Here is a 14,124-nt window from a genome sequence, read left to right as displayed (position 1 = left end):
TTTCGTAATTAACGACTTCGCCTCCCGTGTCTGTGTATCAGCATGCAGCAGTACAGTTGCATGTTCACCGGTACATTGCGTATCGTACATGTATGTAGTTAGTGGACATGAAAATTGTTTTGACTTATAGCAGCTACTAGCAGCTGCAGGTGTAAAATTTACCTAACATAGTTATATAGTTAGGTGTGCCGGTGTGAACTGTGATTTGTCGTGTCTAAATTTATGTAAAAGCCTAATATTTTGCTTTATGCGTGGATAATGGAATGGCCTGGGCTGTGGAAGGATTCGGCGCTATTAACTGCTGTATCTATCAGTGTCTATAAAATTTTACACAATACTAGCGTCTAAGTAGTCAGATAGAATAGGTTTAGACTCGACTCTATACGTGTTACTGGTGTGAGCCAGTGATAGTTTTTTTTTATTGTTATTCCATAATCTTTTATTGATTCCATATGGCATAATCAATACAATTTCATAATAAATCGAATCACATGTATCACAGAATCCGCGATTCAACAAAACACAAATTATAATGAAATCAGAACTTAGCTGTACTTTCAGCAGAAATAGTGCATTCGTAAAGAATCGGATTCAATGCACCGAAAAAAAGAAAAAAAAAACATACTCTGCTTGCTTACTTTCATTAAAATCAAATGGAGCTGTCCTTATACTAGCATGACAGTACAGTACATTCATTAAAAAAAGAATATTTGTATCAAATGGAGCTGTACTTTCAGCATAACAGTGCTTCATAAGAAAAAAAAATAACACATCAATATACACCCAAATAAAATTGATATACAACCAAATGGACAGGTTTGAATTAAATCGACTTTGAGTGTTGGCTGTGACAGACAGTGGCTATATGTGTTAATGGCTAAAATTACACTGACATTGTTTGGCAGACACTTTCTACATAACAATTACATAACATTATGAGATGCAGAACAAATGTAAGGAGGGATACATTCACACATCGAGTAATAGAGGACTGGAATTCCCTGCCGGAAGAAGTAGTGGAAGCTCCATCTATCGATGCTTTAAGTCTAGGCTTGATCGCCACTGGGAAGACTTGCAGTACATGTACTTGCAGTACAAAAGATACATGTAGTGATAATTCAGATCTTGCTCTGATATGTAATAGTAGTACGCTCCTGTTCATCCAGCTTATACATACATGTAAGGTCTGGGAATTCAGCTGTCACATACATGTAAATTTGATTGATGTTCTTGATAATCCTGGACCGACTTGAATTGCAGCATATCTCACTAATGAAGCCAAAAGCATGTCTTCATTTACTCGCTTCATTTGATATAAATGTATAAAAGAATGTTGAGTTTATTATCATCAGATTCAGTCCATCAAGTTTGTCCTTTCTGCTCATTTACTATCGATACATTGTTTAATTTTTATTGTTATTCAGTGGGGTTTGCTACTTTCTGCTGAGCATAAGAAATTCATTGTTCATCTGTCTGGCTGTTCAATTACAGTAGGAGTGCTGAAGGATGTGATGTCGTTGAAAAAGACACAATCAAAACTTGAAAATTAAAATGAGAAACCCATGGCCAGCAAGATTGTGAAAATCTGACCAAATCCTTGTGCAAGTGGTATCATATGTACATTGGCTTATGTGAAAAGACGGTATGTCTGCGGGTTGCTTGCCAACCACTGGCCCTTAACACTCCTCATGAGCAGTTCCAGATCATTACTGTATCCACGTAGGTCTCTCTTTATGTTATTGATTTGAGCATGGAGTGATTCCCCTCCCTGCTCCCCCATTGTTCCCATTGTAGCTCCCCACTTCCGCAACCAAGGTATGATGTGGTCCTCAAGCAGGTGCATTTTTGGGGGGACTGTTTCGTCTGGGAAATGTGTCCTGAAGAAGTGGAGATATTCCTTGATGCTTCTCTCTAGAATGGAAAATATAAAAGAACAACACCAAAATCAAGAAAAAAAAATTGAGGATAAAACTTTTAATTTCATCTATATTTTCTTTTCTGTAATGCCAATTTTTAATGTTTTTAAGTGAAGATTGATGAAGCATTATTTGTAAGTAAGTAAAGAGATATACTAATGAATTTGTTTTGTTTTTAGACATTACTCTTACCTAGGTCATCTATCTCCTCATTCTGCAGGAAACCAGCTGTGTTCATGCCGACGTGGCAGCGTCCAAAGTGGCTGAAGAGGTTGTAGTATGTGCGTGCTACCTTATCTGCCTCTCTGATTAAGTCGTCGTCATCTGGGCACAGCTTTCTTGTTGTGTCAGCAACTGTTTGCGTCAATTTCTTGATGTTCTCAGACTGCAAATGTAGATTGAAAATTATAGAACATAATTAGTTCAGACCAGGGTCTAATTAATATGATGGGCACCAAAGAAAAATATGCAAAGTCAGATTGATTACAGGATTGATTAAGTGCTACACTTACTTGTAAGCACTTGTGGACATGGTTGCCCACAAACGATTTTCCATGATATGCTTGTCTCTGAACGTGGATTTCTTGCAGGGCTTGATCCAAGCTTGATGTGATGGTGCCCCTGCCCTCCGGTACCTTTGTCGTCTTGTTGAGTGCAGTTTTCTGTAAGGATAAGAAAGTATGAATATACGCATGTAATGGTAAGAATGTATTGCCAACAATTGAGATTTTTTGTAAACAAACGTACAAGCTGATAAAATGGTAAGATGTTATTGATTACAGAAGATGTTAAAAACTTAAAGTATTAGTTACACACCACATCATTGATCTCCAAATCCTTTTCTTTCACAGATTCCTGCAGGAGCTGGACAGGCTGGGATGCTGCCTCGTCGGGGAAAAGGAGCACGAAGCAGGACAGCTGCTCCATAAGATCCCTTCGCTCCTCCTCCTTTTCAGCTAAGGAAGCCTTCAGGCGGTGCTGTTCCAGCATGCTGACCATGCTCTGAGACAGGTTACTGGTATCTGGATTGCCCTTTGGTGCCAGGTAAGCTATGGCCTTCAGGTCGAGCTGGTGGCATGCTTTTTCTAAGCTATTGAAATGTTTCAGGAACAGCCCCAGGCTGATGTGTAGGCCAGGAGGACATACCTACAATTGAACGAAACCAAAAAAAAAAAGAAAAAAGAAAAGGAAAGGAGGAATAATAAATGAAAACTGAACTAAGTGCACTTGCATCGAAAGTTTGAGGAAAGTCTTCTCTGATATTATTTGTTTCTTGTCTTCGTTTTAGTAGAAGTACCTGTTCGATGGGTATTGGGAGAAGGGGCTGACGCACTACATTGAAGTGATCCTTGGCGCTTCTCGATCGGGAACTGTTGAACTGCTCAAGGTGTTGCTTCAGGCTCTCCAGTGTCCTGCTCTGGCACTGTCTTTCTGAGGCAGGCTTGACCATGTCTTGCTTGCTGGCAAGACAGTACAGACAACAGTGACGACCTTTTAAGGAATTGAAAATGGAAAAAGAATGAATGAAAAGACACTTTTGATGTTTAAGCATTTCATCCAGTAATCTTTTGTCACTTTCCTCCCTTATTAAATGATATAAGTGCATTACTTACCATTGGGTCCTGTCAAGCCATAGATCTTGGTAAGATATTCATAGTCGCCAAAGTGGAACACTCGCAGTCGTCTTCCCCTGTAAACAGAAATGAGAATGAATAGTTTCATGTAACACAGCTTAAAAACTTTTTCTGAAAAATTTAAAAGTTTTAGGGGTGGCATTAAAGTATCTTTGTCTTCAATGCACTGGGTATGTTGTTCTTGGAATTACATGTTACTCTACTCATTACAGTGCATTTTGCAATATGTTTTTTTTTTTTTTTTTAGTGTTCAGTATGTCTTCAATGATTGTGGGAAACATTTTACTGCAGGCTACCAGTATTATGTGCTGATGGTCACTATTATTTCTGAAGAACACTACTATACCTCCATGTTTTGGTTGCCAGCTTGTCCACTTCAGCTGAAAATCCCTTCAAAGCGAGCTCCAGGTTGAAAATGCTGTCAACTGCATCGAACATCATGATGATGTTGGTGTTAAGTATGCTGTTCGGCTTGGCTACGTTACAGATCTGTAGCATGAGTTTGAATGAGGATCCCCCCTTGTCCCCTCCTATTTTGACCCAGATTTCTCCACCTGTGTCCTCAAAAGATAAAAGATCCATTCTGTGAAGAAGAAAGTGAAAACATTCGTATTTGATTTGAGGTGTGCTTTGACCTTGTTATTTTGCTGTTATGGTTATGCATTAGCAGTTTGCATCAACTTGGATACCTTACACATGGCCTCCATCTTCTCTGTGCATTTACTTCTCTGAAAGGTGAGTTGCAAAATCCGTCTACCCATGATCAGACAAGTATTTCATGTTTGATTCAGAAACGGATTTTATTTTTGATCTTTTGTCACACCATGGGCACTGATGAAGAGTGTGACTACTGCCTTCCAGTTTAATTTTGTTGAGAGCTATGCTCCAGTTTATTTGAAAGCTTAGTTGCCTTCTTTTGTATGGTGTGGCCAAAACTTTCAGAAATTTTCTTGATTTATTTAAACAGACAATGAGCAGTACTTCTGTTTATATATATATATATATATATAGAGAGAGAGAGAGAGAGAGAGAGAGAGAGGAAGAATAGGGAGTTTAAAAATCATTTGTATTGAAATGAGAATTTCTGTGACATTTTGTTTTTCCAATTGCAAGGGTACGACTCACGTGTCATATTGGTCCAATTGTGACATGACCTTCTCTTCTAATGAAGACACCTTCACAAGGGGAGTCTGTGAGATGGTGGTTTGCTTGGTGTCCTCGTCATGGAATTGGAGTGGCACATGGTCTCCCTCCAAGTTGTCACCAACGATCTCTTTTTCTCTCTGGCGAACCCGTTGTTCACAGTGGCTTGGTATGCTGTGCGATTTTAGCCACCTGAATCAAAGTGTGACATAAAAAATATAGATGAAAAACAAAGCAATGACGTATCAAAACTTGATTAGAATTTTTCTGTATTCATAAGAGCATATATTTTTAAAACTGTGATGGACTTTGGTCCATTAGATATTAGGATTTTTCTGTATTCATAAGGGCATTTATGTAAAAAAAAAGTGTGATGGACTTTGGTATTGATAGATGATTAAAATTGACCTACAATCCATATAATCTCAAAGATCATCATACCTGTTAATTTCCTTCATTTAGCTCCCTTTATATTTTCATCATAGCCAGCTTTTTTTAAAGTTTTAAGATCATTAAGCCAGGAATTAACAGTAAAAAACAACAACTACTAATTCCTTACGACTTCAGTTTCCTTGTACTCCTCCAGCTGAGACGCAACATAGCTCGTGCAGCGAGGAGGTCGACATCAGTGATGTTGATAGACGTGCCAGCATCCAGCGTCCCCGACCTCCGTGCACTATCGACTTCATGCTGGAGCTGGATTGTGCCAGACCCATCTGATAGCTCTTCCCTTATGCTTGCAAGAGCGGTTGTTCTCTTCCTCTTCGTTGATGGAGCACTGTCTTGTGAGGACACCCGTGGTTTAACCATGAGTTTCGTGACCAGAGGCTGTGAAATTTGAAAAGGACGAGAATAAAAATAAAAAAAAGCTTTTTGGGGTCCGAATAAATTCACTGAAATTCTATAGTATTGTGTCCCCCTCCATCAACAGAAGTTTCCAGTTTTATCAAATTACTCTGAGGACAGTCTGAATTACCTATCTCTACAATATAGGTCTACCAGCTAAGGAAAGGAATTTGATTTTCGGGATTCCAAAAGGGACACACAAATTTTAAAGAAATGTAAATTTGATTCTAATTGGGATGGGGGGGGGGGACTAGACATAGCCAAGAGATATTGTATTTTCATGATTGCAACTTTCTGTGACTGTCTTAAGGGCTATATACTATATACCTATATATAATATCTATATTATATCTATATCTATATGATATCTATATATGTATACAATATCTATATAATATCTATAATTATAATATATAGATTAAAATGAGAAGCCATTTTTTTATTAATTTATGATAAAGAAATTTGGTATCAAGAACTTTGATATAACATGCTATAACAAGATATGCTCACCATGATATGTTCCTTTAATAATGACATCAAACTACTTTAAATGAGTTGGTTTTATGTCACCTATATTCTAGTTAGGTAATGTAGGCCCTATTGGTAAGAAGGTATGCAATTTCTCCCAGTACTTCCCCCTTTTCCTTCTCTACCCCATTATTGTTTGTGCACAATTTGTATTCCATATGTTTGTACCCTTGTTCTAATTAAGTTATTTTTCTGAACCTGGTTTTCTCATACAAAAGTGTTTACATTATATATACTTTATAAGCAAGTACAAAGCAGACTGATTCTCTTGTGTTCATCTATACTCGGGGAATATGTTTTGTCACATTTTTTTTTTTTATGCACATTTATTTAATACTTAGAACATGCAGGAATTATGAAGACTCACTTGTCCCTTTGTTCGGAATACAGCCGTTGCACCATCACTGGAAGATTTTAATTTTTCTCTCAGAATGTCAGTGCCAAGACTCTCCCTTTGCATTGGCGTGAGCTGGTTAAGCTCCACTATCGTACTATTCGTAGTTTGATGATGCGAGATTGCTGTCATTGTGCATGATTGGGCATGTTGGTGTGCGTTTTCATATCTGATTTGTGTGTTGCATTGTTTGCATGATACTGTTGACTTTTGTAGTATGTGTTGAAAGTATGTAGGTGCAGGATGGAGTGTCTGACAGTGGAAGTGTGTCTGGCAGGTGGGGCATGAAGAATGAACAAGACATTTAGACAAGAAGAGGGCTTCGACACATGACAAACAAAACAAATGGTCACATGGGGTGGAGACAGGACAAACAAGTACACGCTCACACAATCCACAACGAATTTGGCTGTTCTCAGCTAACCGGAACTTGTCTTTAAATGACTCCTCATCAATTTTGGCTCCTACCATCGACTTCTCTCTGAGAGCATTGAGGGTTGCCTGCAGGGAGTGGTCCTGCTTGGGTCGGCCTGGGCTTTTTTTCCTAACTGGTCTGCCCCCACTTGACAACTTTTTTGCGCTACAGCACACTTCACATACTTTGTTGCGTCTGTGTGGCACCCATGACATTGACGGGGCCCATTTGTTTCTGGGGGATTTCATGCCCGTGTAACAGGTCTTGCAAAACCGTGTGGGATACACATCATCATCATCATCGTTACAGACAGAAACATATTTTTCAACCAATGGGAGATAATCACGAACTTTGAATGTCAGAGGCCTCTTTGACAGTGTCTGGCCACAAAACCTACACAGTTTGCCTAAATTACGAATATGTTCATCCAGACCTGTCTGCCCCCCACCCAGACCAGTGTCCCCCCTTCCCAGACCAGCAGCATCCCCCCCACCCACACCAGCGCCGACGTCACCAAGACCACGCCCCTGCCCCTTACGTAACATGATACACTACATATGGGACCAAGACGACGAGAAACGTACGCGTGACATAAACAGGAAACAAACGAGATTCGAGCAACACTGACGGCAAAAGAAAAAAGTAGGATGAACAGAGACTGAACAAATTATTTAGAAAAACACTAGCACAACTCAAAACAAAACCCCACCTACCGCTGAAAACTTTGGTTTTGTGGTTATGATGTTTCTGAGAAATGCTTGTAAAATGTTGATAAATATGTGAATTTAATTCGCCAAGCAGTACGTCAGGAAAATCGTTGACGTACTGTCCTGGCCAAGCGAGTAATTCAAACGGTGAACCCCCTATTATGACGTATAAGTTTCATACCTTCTCTTCTCATTTCTCATTGGTCAATCAAGGGGGTTTCCCCTTAAAAAAAAAGTTTATTAACATGACATCATCTCCACCAAATTTTTGATTCTGGCGCCCGCGAATATATCAATAGTAATTAAAGGCCGCCCTCAGCGGTTAGTCTGGAACAATCTAAGTGATCACGCAGCCTATGCGCGTCGAGCATACGTGTACCACAACTGTACTGAGTATAGTGAGATGCCCGCACCTCGTCGGGGGCCCGAATACCGTCGCCCCGCTTAAAATCGTTTTGAGCGCACTAAACAAAAATATATGCCCGGGACTGTGTTCAGTACGCTTGAAAATTGGCAGGGCTACCACAACCAAGCAAATTGTGGTGAAAACCGAACAGTTTTTCGCGAAAATCTGAAATTTTAATAGGGCTATATAGGATTCATATACGTGTTATAAGTCACCCGCACGCATCTTTTACGTGTATGTCTATGGGAACATCACGGTCACCCGCACACGTCTTTTACGTGCTAAGTCTATGGGAAAGCGGGTGACGAGTTGCGGGCCCCTTCCTTAGCGCGCAACTTTTTCGCATCGTTCACGTTTGACGACGATAGCTGCAAATTTTCAATATCGATCAGTGAACTTGTGATTCCATTGGAATTTTCAGCATTTTTCCTGTATGTGAGTTGGATTTCAAAGAATTTCAGTGGCGAAATGTGATTCAAATATGGGCAAACATTAACTATGACGAGGTGCGGGTCACCCAAGTATACTACAGGCTAAGCTAAGCTAGTTAAGAACTAACCGCAGCAGCGACCCCATACGGACAAATACGTACCGTAAAGGGGTCGCACAGCAAACCTATCCTGTCACGGAAGCACCTGATATGGCTAAGCATTTACGTGACCAGAGACCAAAATAGAGGGTTTTATAACGAAATTAGTGGCCTTACTCTTAGATAAGATACTTACAATCACGGCAGGCGAAGTCGATTTACAATATGATCTGTTTTGAGAGCCCTGTGAAAGAGCTTATCCGAGGTTTTTATAATCCTACCGCATTTCGTATTGTAGTATGACTTACACAGCGCATGCGCTAATATGGATAAAACGTAGCACATACTGTAATACGCAATGTATGCGTGTGGAAAAAAACCGGACGGCTCGCTGAGAACTGAAATGAATATTCATGAGACGTAACAAATAGAATGCATGCTGGGCGATGATTTACTATCGGGCCTACCGGCACTTATTTTTTTTTCGTTTTTAAAGCGCATTTCGAATGTGTGGTTCATTATTTATTTGCAATAAAGGAAGTGCACACATAATGAACATCTGGAGAGTGAAGGATTAAGAAAATAATAGGTGATTTTCATGATAGAGGGTATGTTTTGTTTTGTTTTTTATTTTTTTCCCCAGTCTGCAGAGGAAATGCCCCAGATGTCTCATCTATGTAGATCAAGTTTCCTTTCACACTGTACATGTTGTACATTCACAATGGGCTCCACTCACAAGCTCTGCTTCTTGGGGACTCATATTCATTTTTGCTTCATGTTCATTTTCTACTGTGATTTGAATTGAATACACTTCTGTTACATACATGTTTTGTTTATTTCCAATAGTTGAGAATTGTTTGATTATTTATTGAGAGACCTCCCTCCCCCCCCCCCCCAAGACTTCTATCGCATGAGAGGAGATCCTTCCTGTCTTTCTTTTCCTGTCAGGCTTGTCACTTTCTGTTTGATTGTGTGTATGTGTGTGTGTGTCCGCGTGCGTGTGTGTTTCATAATTATTGTGTGTAACAAGTTGGAAGAATTGGAAGCTAAATTTCTATGTACTGTGACATACAGATAAATAAAATTGACTCTTGAGTATTCATTCATTTTCATTCATTCATTCATTCATTCATTCATTCATAGCAATGGGACAAGAAGTGTCTTCTGAAAATTTTTGAAATTTCAAATGTCATAACTTCCTTATTTTTTATCCGATTTTTATCATTCTTGCACTGTTCTGCTGGATTTTTTTATCATTGTCGTGAAATTGATAAAATTTTAGATTGGCTTTCATCTTAAAGGCATAATGGATTGGTTAATGAAAAACTAGAAATTAACCCTTTCAGATCCATCCACATGGTCATTGGGATTGTATTCCATTGCTCCCCATGGCTTTTTTTTTTTTTTTTTTAATGTTGTCTTGCTTGATCAATACCCTTTTAAGCCTTATACATACGTGTATGTACAAAACTGCTGAAATGCATGCCGGTATTCCCCAACGCGTTTACATCGTTCGTTTGCTTGCGATCGGCGGTCATGCCATCAGACAAGGAGTATGTATTCGTAGAGGCGCACGCATTTCTGTGGTCATTTCACTCATGCCTTTTTTTAACCCATGATCCGATCCCGGCTTTGCAGCAGCGTGGCAGATGACATGATAGAACGAGTTTACTTGTGCAGATTTTTAGAAAAATTGAAAAAAATACAGCAGTATAAAGATCTGATTGCGTTTGTTTTCATTTCATTCCTTCAGAATGGTCTCATAATGAAGATAGGCACAAAAGGGATAACGAAATTTGTCCTGTTGTTTACCTTTCAAGAACGCATGCACAAAATGTGACGAGAAAAAAATTAAAAAAAAAAATCATAAAATCATCGCAGTCCCGTTGAAATTTGCGGAAACAGTAGGCGCGAAAAGGATCTTGAATTCGGTCCTGCATGCCATGTTGGTTATCAAAAACGCACGCACAAATGCGAAGAAATTATCGGGAAAAAAAAAAACTATGTACTTTCAATCCTTCTTGTGCGTGCATCACAACAGATTACAGCCGAAAGAATTCACGAAATCATCGCAATCCTGCTGATATCTGAGGTATAGAAATAGGCGCAAAAAAATCGTGATATTCGAATAGTGCGAAGAGATTATTGGGGGAAAAATAAAAGACACATTTTCAACCCCTTCTGGTGGTGCATCATAAAGATTACAGCCGAATATCAAATCATGGCAATCCCGTTGAAATTTGAGGAAACGATAGGCGCAAGAAGGATATCGAATTCGGCCCTGAATACTGTCTTTCAAAAAACGCATGAATAATTCCGAAGAGATTTTCGGGAGAAAAATAAAGAATGTTTTTTCAACCCTTCTGGTGTGTGCATCACAAAATATTAGAGCCGAAATAATTCATAAAATCACCGCGATGCCGTTAAAGTTTGAGGAGACAATATAGGCGCAAAACGAATCATAAATTCGGCCGTGAATACCTTCTAATCCGAGAGGACGCGCATTTACGAAATGTGGGAGAGAATATCGGTAAAAAGTATAAAAGGACACATTTTCAACCCCTTTTGGTGTGTGCAAAGTAAAAGATTACAGCCGTAGGAATTCATGAAATCGTCACAATCCCGCTGATATTAAATTGATAGGCGCAAACAGGATCATGAATTCGGCCGTGTTATGATCTTTCAAGAACGCATTTACGAAATTCGAAGATTTTATCGGGGAAAAATAAAGAACACATTTTCAACCCCTCTTGGCACGTGAATCATTAAGATTATAGCCGAATAATAATCCATGAAATCATGGCAATCCCGTTGAAATTTGAGGAAACAATAGGCGCAAAAAGGATCGTGAATTTGGCCCTGCATGCTGTGTATCTTTCAAAAACGCATACCTATACCGCATGCACAAATTCGGGAGAAAAATAAGACACATTTTAAACCTCTTTTGGCGCGTGCATTATAAAAATTACAGCCGAAATGATTCATGAAATCATCACAATCCCGTTGAAGTTTGAGGAGAACAAGAGGTGCAAAAAGAATCATGAATTCGGCCGTATCATTTCTTCTAATCCGAGAGGACGCATTTACGAAATGCGAAAAGATTACCGGAGCAAAATAAAGGGTGCATTGTCAACAATTCTGGTGTGTTCATCACAACAGATTACATCCGAACAGTGATCCGAAGTAAAGTTCATGAAATCGTCACAATCCCGCTGATATTTGAGTTAGAAATAAGCGCAAAAAGAATCGTGAATTTGACCCTGATGCCGTATGCTGCCGTATATACCTTTCAAGAGCGCATGCACAAATGCGAAAAGATTATCGGGAGAAAAGTAAAGAACCCCTTCTGGCACGTGCATCAGAAAATACTATACAGCAAAAATAATTCATATAATCATTACAATCCAGCTGAGCACCAAAAATGTGAAAAGTCGCAGAACTTAAGTAACGCGTGTTACTCTACGTGCGCCGATGTTGACAAAAAGTCATAAACGCATTTGATACAATCTGATTTTGTTCATAATCATTTAACACTTTGATTCACAAACATTCAATTCTTTTAAAATGGTTGTATACACGAAGAAGAGATAGGAGTACAAAGCATTACAAATTCGACCCTGCAGTGTACTTTCAAGAACGCCAAGATACGGGAAGAAATTTTCGGAGGAAAGTTAAAAACCGCATTTCAGTCCCTTCTTTTTTTCTTTTTTTTTTTACTTCCTTTTCGTATCAACAAATCAATTCACAAATGATTCCTTTTTGTTCCTTCTCAAGAAAATGATCCGTAAACAAGGCACTTGAGTTTACAAAATGTTTATTTGCAAAATGTATTTTTTTTTTTGGGGGGGGGGGGGGAGGTAATATTATTGTCGACAAAAACATGAAAATAAATTTGCAAGCCAGTTAATGCTTTTTCAGGTTGTTGTTGACCAGTAAATTTTCTGTCCCGACCAGTACAAAAATGGGGAGGAAAAATGTATATTTACTGATCCGACAGAGACAGGTTGGACCGGCAGAAAAAAAAAAAAAAAAATGGGTTAGTGTGCAGCCCTGCTTTATCCAACTTCCAAGATTTGGTGATGAAACCAAAGCAAGCACTCTTGCCAAACTCAGTTGGCAACATTAGGAAGGTGTCATTCTGTTTCACTGCGTTCTTGATAATTTCTATTTGCTCCACTTTGAACTTAATTCTTTTTGCATCCTCCTCTACTTCACTTAGAGCATCTTTGAACTCCATGATACCTATCGTATTGGTACGAACAAGTGTCCTTTATTAAATGAGACCGAGAACCAAATACGAGCAACATTGTACATACAATTGCAGATGACGTAAAATATGAATATTCATTTGCGCATGCGCAGATCAGTATATTTGCGTGATACGTTCAAAACGGCGAACGGACAGTATCTCGACTAGACGGTCTCAAAGATGACTATTTATCTTGTTTTCGGAGGTAATGGTGAGAAATACATAGTCGTTTCTATTGTTCAACAATAATGGTTTTATATCATGTGGCTTTTCATTGCGAATCCAAGTGTCCTTTTGAGCGGTGAGTTGTTTACGTGTTGCAGTGCATTTGAGTGCTTCCTAAAATTGCATGGGTTGCTTCGGGGCGCTGTTACTGTGTTACAGCGCCCCGCGACGGGGTTAGTTAAGAACCTAACCCCGGGAGGCTCTGTGTACACAGTTATACTGTGGGAGCCCAACACTGCGTGTTGGGGCTGGTCGCAGTTACTGTAGTTTAGAACCTAACGTTAGTTTAGGGAACTGGAGAGCTCACCATCACCTAGTTTCTAGACAGAAAGATCCGTCCGTCCGGAGGACTCTTTTATATTTTGCCATTAATTAACGCTGTCCTCCGTACACGGAGGGGATCCGTGAAGCCAGACGCAGTCTCCGCGGAACATTCCCCGACGGACAGATACAGACTGATCTTTCGGTCAAACCATAATCACCAACAGATAAATACATGTATATAACACTGGGCCCATTATTAGAATTATTGTTCTGACACTCACTCGTGGTCTTGAGGAAGCACGCAGAAACTTCGAACATAGTACCATCTTGTTATCATGCAGGTGTCGTTCCTTCCACGACCTTAATAGGGCGCATCAGATTACGCAACAGCTCCACGTACCACGACCATGCTTGCTGACGGACTGCATGCATGCTGTACATGTCACATCGGGATGCACACACAGCACGTGCACGGAGGTTGTTGTTAGTTTGGTTTTATGTGTCACTAACACACGATTGAGTACTAGTATACCGTGTTTGTGATCGGTTAGGCTGGTTTCCAGACCCTTTGCCAACTTTACTCCTCTTACAAAATGCGTCCTCCAGCGTCGTCGCCCCCGACGATCGAATTGAAGTCACTGCATTTGCTGAAGGCAGGACCATCGAGTCCATACTCTACAAATGTACTACTTTGGTGGTTACCTTAGAGGGATGGTATAGTAGGCATATTAGTGTAGATGAGGCTTGGGCTTTTAACTTTTTGCGAGACTATAAAATGCCATTCTAAGAGCTAGAATTCAAAGTTTATTTGATGAAAATCGATTTTGAACCCGGTTTTGAAATGCTGAGACATACGAGGTTTTATACA

At 39.5% G+C, this 14,124-nt stretch overlaps 2 protein-coding genes across 2 annotated transcripts in view; both read right to left on the bottom strand.

Annotated features, from left to right (window-relative positions):
* LOC139737938 (GTP-binding protein 10-like) overlaps positions 1-13,653 on the bottom strand; it is a 103,461-nt gene extending 89,808 nt beyond the window's left edge. Inside the window, exon 1 of the mRNA XM_071648602.1 lies at positions 13,538-13,653. Within this exon, the coding sequence (XP_071504703.1) occupies positions 13,538-13,582 (45 nt within the window). The 5' untranslated portion in view covers positions 13,583-13,653. The remainder of the gene's footprint in view (positions 1-13,537) is intronic.
* LOC139737942 (uncharacterized) lies at positions 1,628-7,421 on the bottom strand. Its single transcript, XM_071648607.1, has 10 exons — positions 6,435-7,421; positions 5,253-5,521; positions 4,676-4,885; positions 3,897-4,133; positions 3,530-3,606; positions 3,214-3,407; positions 2,733-3,062; positions 2,429-2,578; positions 2,109-2,301; positions 1,628-1,911 (listed from the first exon to the last, which is right to left on the bottom strand). Exons 1-10 carry the CDS (start codon positions 7,419-7,421, stop codon positions 1,628-1,630), a joined length of 2,931 nt encoding a protein of 976 aa, XP_071504708.1.
* Positions 13,654-14,124: the final 471 nt, after the last annotated feature.

This window comes from Diadema antillarum, unplaced genomic scaffold (assembly GCF_040938485.1).
Source record: "Diadema antillarum isolate AM-2024a unplaced genomic scaffold, OU_Dant_1.0 seq00000716_RagTag, whole genome shotgun sequence".
NCBI lineage: Eukaryota > Metazoa > Echinodermata > Echinoidea > Diadematoida > Diadematidae > Diadema > Diadema antillarum.
The sequence above is the reverse complement of the archived record's forward strand: the minus strand, read 5'-3'. Positions and strand labels throughout refer to the sequence as shown.

What these genes read in the sequence shown, in the direction of transcription:
- LOC139737942 (XM_071648607.1), bottom strand. Translation starts at nt 7,421, where the DNA reads ATGTTACGTAAGGGGCAGGGGCGTGGTCTTGGTGACGTCGGCGCTGGT. An exon ending in CTGGCAACCAAAACATGGAG is followed by an intron (nt 3,607 to 3,896) that starts GTATAGTAGTGT and finishes TTCTGTTTACAG; the next exon opens with GGGAAGACGACTGCGAGTGT. An exon ending in TGGCTTGACAGGACCCAATG is followed by an intron (nt 3,408 to 3,529) that starts GTAAGTAATGCA and finishes ATTCCTTAAAAG; the next exon opens with GTCGTCACTGTTGTCTGTAC.